Source organism: Vigna umbellata, chromosome 3, assembly GCF_029865625.1.
Source record: "Vigna umbellata cultivar VRB3 chromosome 3, Vumbellata_1.0, whole genome shotgun sequence".
Taxonomy (NCBI): Eukaryota; Viridiplantae; Streptophyta; class Magnoliopsida; order Fabales; family Fabaceae; genus Vigna; species Vigna umbellata.
The window spans coordinates 40,142,596-40,153,054 of record NC_142167.1 but is presented as its reverse complement, the minus strand read 5'-3'; the positions used below and the strand labels follow the sequence as shown (position 1 = coordinate 40,153,054).

Here is a 10,459-nt window from a genome sequence, read left to right as displayed (position 1 = left end):
TTTGCCCAACGAGGCTAGGCTTACTAAGCAACCAAGCCACGTACGCCTCTTTGTATTTCTAAAATTGATTTTTTCCTAATGACCATTCCGCTCACCCAACGTCTAAGCGCCTTAAAGCTTGTTTATCAAGTTCACCCAGCGAGCTCTAACTTGCCTAATGAGTGGAACATTTGGAGTTCACTATGATTTTATTTTTCACTCTACTCAACGAAGGTTTGACTCGTTCAACAAGTCTGCATAAAACCAAAATCCCCATAGGCATATCATATTATCAATTTGGACAATCTCACTACTCATACACGTTTACTATTTTATAAAAATGCATAAGTAAAAGTTAAAAATACATTAATGGACCAATTTGACCAATATGATACTTCGTAATAGTTCATCACCTAAAATTCACATGTACAACATATATTTAAAACAAATTCCACTAACATCACAATTTTCATGCACCTCAAATATTTAACTTTGAATAAGCCAAAATCGCATACAAACTAATCAATGATACTAATCAATCTTAAATACACACAAAATATTACTAACTTCCCATACTATATTAAAAACCCCAAACTCACAAAGTGCTCTTAGAGCTTTTACTCTTATAGAATGTCCTAACTACCTACACATACATCAAATCATAGAAGTAAGCATATCACCATGATCACAACTAAATATAGATTCACTTTAAACCATTTTAAGGCACATGCATGCATGACTTAGCTTTAATGTCTTTACTAGACATTAAATACATAGATAATCCTCTATTCTTATGTAGAACTATTAGTATTATACAGAACATATATATTTTTATTATATATACTTGAATAATTATGAAGATGTAACATATTGACACACACATATATATATATATATATATATATAAAAGAAAATCTCCATGCATACAAAAAATTTCCCTACCAATTTCTAAATAAGTAACAAATATATAGTAGCCAAGGTGTTAACACTTTGGACCCGAACATTCTTGCCTAAACATAAGTAATTTTTGAAATGCAACCAATCTTGAATAAGATTAATTATTTTTTGAAAAATAACCACTCCTAATTAAGACCAAGTATTATTTAAAACATGGTCACTTTTTTCTAAGACCAAAAATTCTTTGGAACACAATCATTCTTAGATAAAACTTGAATATTGGTTAAAACACTCATGGTTAAGGTCAAATATTCTTTACTTACTCTTTTAAGTTGCTCATAAGTACAAACAATATTTTTTTCCAGAAATACAAAACTTAAAATTACAAGAGTTTATTCTCATTTTTGTTGTAAGAGTTTCGTCAATTTTTCTTCTTCATATTATATAGAAAAGAGAATAAAAGAACCTTCGTAAAATCCTTTATAGTTTGTGAGATAAAGTGACATTCTTTTTCTTCAATCATTATTTTCCCGTACTTGGAGCTTAGAGACACAATAAATACTCTTAATTAAACATCACTTGTGTATGATTTCTTTGCACAAATCCTCTTATACGAGCCTAGGATAGGTAGTTTATTTTCACTTTAAGCAAAACAACTGATATAGCTACCTGATTCCATAGAATCAAGATTCCACCATTTTCCAAAAAATAAATTGTTTACATGAAACAACTTTTAGCACATTTTTCAATGGATCTTGATCAACAAAATATTGTGATATTCTCTTGAAAAAACGAAGAAGCAAACAATCTCTGCCTGCCTGTGCAAAATAAGAAAGTATAAACATAATGTGTGCTATGAAATTATCAAGGCTTGGTACGTCAAATGTAATGTTGTTATCATCTTCCCAAACAAAAGTTTCAGACGAAGAACATGAACAAAGCACTTGCATTTATTCAGTCATATTACTTGCATCGCTTAAACAAGACACCTATACACCTATGTTGTTTAAATGCATAAATTTTAATACTTGAATTTGTTTAACAGAATTTGATGCTTAGAAATTATATTTAATACTTTGTTGTTTAAATACATAATCAAAGTCAAACAACAGGTCTATTAAACTTTAATCTAATAAATTAAAATTTTACTATTGTATGTTGGATTTTATTTCTTTTACTATTGAGATGATCCGATAAGTTACTCTAAAATGGTGTTGAATGTAAAAAAATTTCTTGCATTTTTTACTTCACATTTTGCCCACATCTCTTTTTTCTTTTAGTGTGTTATGGATCTCAATCTACACAATTATCAATATTATTAAAATTCATTTCAAAATCAGTATAGGTCTAAAACTCAAATTAAATTTACATGAATCTCAATACGCGGTATAGGTCTTCGTTAACGACCCAAAAATCATCCTATTGATTAAAACTACACTTAGGTCACTCCCACACGTGGTAAAGATCTTCTCGTAACTTTGAATACGTGCTAAACGTGTCTTTCATGGAGAATACATTTGAATTGGTAAAATACATTGAATGCTTACAACATCATACGTAAATGCAATATTTGGAAATGAGTACTCACATAACTAGGAATATAAATTCATACCTATTTCATATTGCATATGATAATGAAAAACAAACACATGATATTGTAGAATGCCATCTCAACAATTGTCATATATCCATATTCTCCTTCCAGTCTTAGCTAAATTAAGGCAAATTTAATTAAAATATTTTGGAAAAGTAAAATCAAGAGAGAATAATGAAAATTAATTTTATGAAACATAGTACTTTGATAGGGTCGTGATTTTCATTAATTGGCAATACTTTTAAACTAAAGCATTATAGCTTATCCAATTAATTTGTTCTTTTACTTATATAAAATGGGCTCTACAATATTAAGGTAAAGGTAAATTGAATAGGTGTGCAACAATAGTTTGCAACTGCACCTAAAAATAGCTACAATTCCTTCGCACATAAAATCCTAGTTTGAATTTCAACAATAGTGAATCCTCAAAAAACTACTGTCAGCGGAGTTGAAACTAATGCAGGTGGAGGGATATAGTATCCCCTGCAAAGTTGCAAGAGTTCAAGCATAAAGAATTTGTGAATGAGATCTATGATCATGAAAGAATGTCCAAGACTAATTTTATAGAGAAAGGGACCATGACATGACACATTCATGGCTGTTTCTTTTCCACCATCCCAAAAATTTTAACCACCATTCATTTCAAAATAAATTTTCCAGAATGTATTTATTACATTTCGGAATAATGGGAAGATGCCGAGAATTTTATTGATGCAAAAAAAATACTAATGATCAGAATCCAACCACGTCATATTTGCAGCCACAGAAAGCCCTTGCACAGAGAACTCCACAACGATCTACCAAAAGCATGAAAATGTAATATCAAAATGCCAAATTTCTACAACATCCAACAAGGGCAATTAAACATCAAAACAAACCTTTCCACCAGCGTATCGAGTTATTGACTCAAGCTGAGTATGCATGGGCTTTCATACCCTTGTTTACCTGGAATTGTAATTATTCTGCTGGGCTTTGGCCCATTTATATAGTTTTTCAAAGAAGCAGCAACTGTTAAGAGTATAAATGAAGGATGACATAATTGTTTATGGGAATCACTGCCAAGTACCACCTAAGGCGTTCACAGTGAATAATGTTATTGACCAAAGCTTTCGTACACAACAATATAAATCCTCGAGAAAGTTTCTCTAGCCAAACATAAATGAAATCAACATATTCTCAATTATAACCGTAAAGAGCTTCCTTTCATATATGCTCTGAATTGAAAATACGGAGACGATGGGTGGGGCGTGCGGGTAGGGATCTTAATAAATACCAACACCATGCGATTGAAATTACTTCATTTAACATATATTTATCAATAAACACCAATATACCCTGAGGCTCAAGATTGTTAGCACAATTTACATTTACCGATTTACATAAACCAGCTATTTTCCGTTACATAAAATAAACAAGATAATACATGGGTGGATATAACCTGGTCGAGTTTGACGCTCCAAAGTCATATATTGGTGCACCTTATTCAGGATGAGAAGTCCAATATACCAGTCCACTGTATGCAATCAATTCAAATTGAAATATAAGTAACGAAGAAGAAAATAAAAAGTGCAGTCATTCATGCTACAAAGAAATGTAAACAATCTTAAAAATTGAAAACATAAAAATTTATCCGTTTTAAGCTTTAACAGATGGAATCCGAGGAATACTTAGTTGGATTTTCAAGCTGTTTTTGGATAAATTTATTTACAATCAAGACATTAGAAATTAGGATCATAATAGTTAATTGCTATCCCAAATAGACAATTGAAATAAAATTTAGGTGCAAATGCGAACAGTTCAAAAATCGTTTTGAAAGAGCTTTCTAAATAAACTTCCGTGAACATCTCTTTATCATTTTTAGCCTTCTACGCTTATAATGTTTCGACACAAATTGCAAAAACAAGGTACTTTTGCACACAGGTGGAGCCTGAGCCAACATAAGGCTTTCAGACAATGATAAATAACTCCATGTGATTGCATCGGCTTTCAAGAGAAGCAAGAAAGATGAAGAAGACATAACATGTTCAAATAGCACTTACCTGATCAAGACACAAACACACTGCAAAACACCTGCAACTCCAGTCCAAACTGAAGGTGCAGATTTATCAAGTGAATCTTGGATCAGTAGACCTGCTGATCCAGCCAAAGAAACAAAGGATACAACATAGGCAATGAAGAGCCACAACTTTAATCTGTCAACAAGAAAATGGTCAAAAGAAATTCATAAGACAATAAAGGGACAGGGATACTTGGCGCTAAAAGAAGAAATTATACGACTATCACACATTGCCTAGTAAATTTGATGAAAGACACAACATGCACCTATGACAAAGGCATGCTTCACTTTTACCCCTCTTGCATGTTCACATTCTCGGTCAAATAAAATAGCGATGCCTGTGCACATATATCTTTTATAGCATGTTCGTTATCTGCTTTCTAGTGGAATAAAGCTTTTGTTGTTGTTATTATCCATTATCTGCTTGTACAGGCTATTTACTAAAATGATCACCATGTCTCCTCACATTTAATCACTAGACTTCAAATTCAATGTGTTTCTATTCTCATTGATAGCAGTTTAGAGGAACGGTAAAAGTGAACGAGAACTATTACCTCAAAAGTCTAGAAGCATTTAATTAGTGATCACTGTTTTAGTAGAAAAATAGCACCTTTATGAAAAAGTAATGTCCAAAGAACAAGCATACTACAACTCAGCTGTTCTTTTAACTTGTAAGTTTGGACAAATACGTGATATAAGCACAAAAACAGCCCAGACACAAAAATTACAACAACATTCCTCATAATATTGTCAGGAATATTACTCGAAAGATGAGACCTCAACCAGAGTGCTAGGCAAACATAAATTGACTAATAGATGTATTGAGTACCTCCACTCCCCTTCGTCATAGGGAGAATAATCGATGTCTTCTTTTCTAACGCAATTGAACATCAAAGCCGCAAGAGATGCGAAAATTCCTATAATCAAAAGTAGAATCGATTACCATAAACCCTAAAATTGAAAGAGCGAGAGAGATGAGAAATTGAGCACTCACCAGGAAGGTAGTGAAGGAAGGGAACAGTGATGGAACTGCAAACGACGGCGTCGAGCCAGATCCACCAACCGACGCCGAAGACGGTGCCGGCGACGCCGGGGCCGAAGATTGCCCATACCTCCAATAAGTCCATCCTCCCTTCTCTTCCGTCACACCTAACCAAACAACACTGTTAGCTTTATATACTGCAGTTATACATTGAGTATTGCACTATCTTGTTTGATTCGAGAGGATAGAAGGGGAAAAGAAGAGTATCGGCAACTTTTCTATACAGTTTAATTTAAAATTTGAATTTTTAAACTGAAAAAATTAAAATTTTCATTCTTACAATTAAAGTTATATTTTCTTTTTCTACATATGAAAAATAAAAAAACTCTACATTATAATTATTATATTCCAATCATAAATCTTGTTATGATTAATACAATTACTTTCAATATCTTTATTAATTGAATTTCAAATTTAGTTACTTTCAATATCTTTAAAAAACTATTTTTATTAATTCTATTTAAAATTTAGTTTCTAACCATTACTAAGCATAATTGTAATTACTCAAGTATATTTTAATTTTATCTGTACATGATTTCATTTATTTAGTTGATAGTCTCTTTTACCATATATTTTTGTATCTATTAATTTTTAAAGTGAATTTCAATATATTTTAAAACTTTTGTAGTAGACTATAATGTTTAAAATTAGGGACTACAATTATAAAGAAGGGTTAGATAATTTAACCATCATTTTGGCATAATTTAAAGTAGGGGTTTAATATTTTGATGTTGACAATGAAATTTGAAAGATGGGGTTTGATAATATTTTTAATCAGTTTTTATTATTTAAAACTATGGATTTAAAATTTGAAATAAAGTTCAATATTTTCGAGGTAGGGATTATAATTTCAAATTAGGGTTTAATACCTTAAACCAGGGATTAAAATTTTAAAACAGACCTAATATTTTTAATTGGGGACTAAAATTTTAAAACAGACTTAATATTTTAAAGTAGGGATTAAGATTTTAAAGTTTGGTATGATATTTTAAACTACAAATATAAGTTTTAAACTAGGGTTAATTATTTTGTAGTGGGGATTATAATTTTAATTATGGTTTAATAATTTGAACCAGGAGTTAAAATTTTAAAACAGACTTCATATTTTAAAGTACGGATTACAATTTTAAAGTTTGGTTGACTATTTTAAACTCTGGATTTTACTTTTAAAGGTTGAATAAATTAGGATTTTAAATTTTGAAATATGTTTTAATGTTTTGAAACTAGTGGTTGAAATTTTGAAGGAAGGTTTAATAATGGAAACTGGGTATGGAGATTTTAATATTGTTGTTATACTATTATATATGTTCAGTGTTTTAATATGTAATTTTATAATAGGGTTTAGAATTAAAATATGTATTCGTTAAGATGTGATAAATACTGTTGTGTTTTGTTGTTGAGTATCTTAACAACTTTGAGTTGTAAGGCACAAATGTTAGCGTACTATTGAGTCAAGATTAATTGAAGCATATGTTTAAATAACAAGTAGAAACACAACATTATGTTGTCCTTGATCACCACAATTAGCACTAATCATGTGATTCATAGCTAAAGTAATAGAGCACAAAAGCCCAGCAAGTTCGATGATAAGCTCCTCACCATATTCTAACATGCAGCACAATACACAACTAAGATAAAACAGCAAACAAGACTTCTTTTTACAGAAGATTGGAAAAAAAATTATAAATGCGAATTAATGTGAAATTCCGGAACCCTAACCCAAAATGTTAAAAGGGAAACAATACCTTACAAGTACAAGCAAAATTGTCTTTCAAGCATCATAACAAAAAGCGGCAACAAATACAAATCAAACCAGAGGTGAGTGTGAATGTGGATCCATCATGACAAAAACAAGGACTAATGGATTACAAATTCTGACATTAACCCAGAAAATAGAAATAGTCGGATCAAGTAAGCCCTTGCCAAAGTATGGCTGCCAAAGCCTGGCTTATTAGTTTGTTAAAATACTTTTTTTTAGGTCTGGTCTGGTCTGATCGATTTAACCTGTTAGTTTGCCAAAGTGTTTACTTGGTCATTTCCACCAACCCAAACAATGCACACTTGTCAACATCTCTTAATTTCTTTGCTCTTCCATGTCTTTCCTCTTGATAACAGCCAAGCACTTTGGTAACCACCCTCAAAAGCTAGTCATTAAAGGAGAGCAAAACATTTAAATACTTTGCTAAGCAACTCATACAACTAAATGTGGGACTTAGGCACCACATACTACCCAAAGTCCCCATCATAGCACCGTTCCTAAAAGAGGATGTCTCAACAAATTAAACTAAATGACACTTTGCTTAATTACATTTCACTTAACTTTCTAATGGGTCAAAAGCCTCCATAACCCTCTCCAAATACATTGACAACCAACTCTAATACTAATTGATAAGCACCCAAGCATTTGGAGAACGAAAACTTAAAAGCTAGCTAATAAGGATGGTGAATCAAACACTCAAATATTCCACTAAGCATCCCATCCTACTCAAGTCCCTACCAAAGCTACCAAGCACACCGTGAAACAGTAATATATAAACTAGTACCTCTGAAACTAAAACAAGGAAATAATTTAATCCAAACCGTATCAAATGACAAACAATAGAATAAAAAAGTATTTGACTCAACAAGTTTCATTGTTGAGCTTCTTTAGTTATTGTAGTAATCTAATTTGCAGTCTTGAAACAACTACAACATACAAAATATCAAAAAAGGCCAACTTGAGGACAACCTTTTTATTTCAAGAAACATCAAATAGACAAGAGAATTCAGTATCGTCCATTTATACCATAAGTTGTGTCCATTCATACCTGATATAGGATCTTAAAAATAAGGGATGAAGTTCATTTGGCATCAAACAACCAACCCATTGAATTGGATTTTGAAGTCTCAATGTATACTGCATACATCTCAATGTAGTGCTAGATAGGAAGCAGTAAAAATATTAAGTCATAACTTCTGCATTCTAATTTCAATTTTCACAGATTTTAAGGTATAGCATAAAAAAAATTAAAAGGGTAAAAAAGAATCATTCAACAGCAGTGTAAAATTTTCCCAGTATTACCACTTACTAACAAACAAGGTTTTAATAAATGGTCCCCAACCGCCACAACATCCAAGGTTTTCAAGTATCTGCAACTGCAACACATCCGCAACTTATAACATTTCTCACAAATCTTACTATCAAGAATCCTCAGTTTACGAAGTCAACTGGATAAAAATAATATCACATCGGACTGACGCATCCACCATTTCATAGTGAAAGGGAAAAAACAATAGACCATTTATATTTTTTTTCTAAGAACACATCACCATCAAGACAACGTTTGAGCAAACTTCAGCGTGTAAGAAAGAACACACTTAAACAGCTGTCAATAAGTCAGCAGTACATTTTTGGTTCTGGAGAGAAACGATGCCCCGCACGCACATATGACATAACAAAAACCTAGTGGAAATTTACAATACATAACACCAGCCAAAGAGCTGAAACGAAATTATCCAAATTCCAAATTATTGAAATTGTTCATATTATATTTAATTTCCTTACCTTACCAGTAGAGATTGAAGTTTTCAGAAACACATAAGCAGAAATATCGATTACAACATGGAAACAGACAATTAAGTCACTGTTGCGAATGCGGAACAAAGATGAGAGACGAAATTCTAAAGAAAGGTTCACTATCTTAAAACGTTTGCGGAATTCAACATCGTGAATCTGTAATAGTCTAAGGAGCGTGCGCAAACCTAATCGTCAAACGAAAATTTCTAAACGGACGTAAATATTTTCGAAATTGCAAAGGAAAATGAAAGTAAATGAGTAAACGATGAATTAGAGGCATAAGAGATCATGATTACAGAGAGTGAGAAAAACCCTAGCGAGAGGGAACGGAAGGGATGAGTACCTGAAACCGGAATCCTCCGAGAAACGGTTAGAGAGGCGTCGTTTGGTTGAAAGAGTGAAAAATGAAATCCAAAACAGACTGGCACTGCAACCGCTAACCTACACAACACTGGTATCTTCTTACTTGTTCACATTTTATTATGACTGCATCCAAATGAAAAGAGAGAAAATATTGTGTTATGTGGGCTCATGAGCCTCAAACGTTGTCTACTGTATCAGGCTTCTACTTCTTACACACCCATTATTATAACTTGCTTCACGCAAGTAAAATACTAAAATAGCCTCGACGTATATAGAATATTAGAATAAGTGTTCTAGAAAGCTCATTGTTAGAGTGGATGTATTGTTTACTTTTGGTTTGGAGCTAAAAGTCCAAAAAGTTATAGGAATACATATAATAGTTATGGGGTGAAGGAAGTAAAAGTAGCTCCTGGAAAACTTGTCACAAAAAGCCCATTTCTGTACTAGGTTATTTTTTCTTGCATTGCTACTATTATTAATTGCACCTCCATACTAAGAGAAAAAGGCTAAAATACTCTCTCTCTCTCGGTATTGTGTCCTGCTTTTGTCATTGTTGCCTATATACTATCCTTTCTGTAATACATTCATTTCATGTGTTTTGATAAGTTTTTTTTAGAAATTTTATTCCAAAAATTTTATTTTAAAAATTATGTTCTAAAAATTCAAGTTTTTTCAAAATATTTTCCAAACATATAATCTCGGGAAGTTACTATTTCAAAAGATAAAAGAGTCATTTTCAAAATTATGAGGGTGCCGCTAGATATTGAGAGTGTATAAAGTAAAAGCCTGTCTTCTCATTGTTGCTTTCCCAAATTAATAAACAAGTGTTTCTTTATTAATTAAATTGTGATATTCGCAGTTAAAAAATCAAAGTTTTTACTATCAAACAAAAAAAAATTCTTGAGAGGACTTTTATGAAACTGCTTCAACATCAGTAACCTATTGTAAAATATTACATGAATGATAACTTAC

At 31.8% G+C, this 10,459-nt stretch overlaps 1 protein-coding gene across 1 annotated transcript; it reads right to left on the bottom strand.

The window, feature by feature from the left end:
• Nucleotides 1-3,756: 3,756 nt before the first annotated feature.
• Nucleotides 3,757-9,627, bottom strand: LOC124832090 (transmembrane 50A-like protein). The gene is made up of 5 exons (XM_047306212.2): nucleotides 9,468-9,627; nucleotides 5,521-5,675; nucleotides 5,356-5,443; nucleotides 4,510-4,662; nucleotides 3,757-3,983 (listed from the first exon to the last, which is right to left on the bottom strand). The coding sequence occupies exons 2-5, from the start codon at nucleotides 5,651-5,653 to the stop codon at nucleotides 3,950-3,952; spliced, it is 408 nt and encodes a 135-aa protein (XP_047162168.1). The 5' UTR covers nucleotides 5,654-5,675; nucleotides 9,468-9,627; the 3' UTR covers nucleotides 3,757-3,949.
• Between the last annotated feature and the right edge of the window lie 832 nt (nucleotides 9,628-10,459).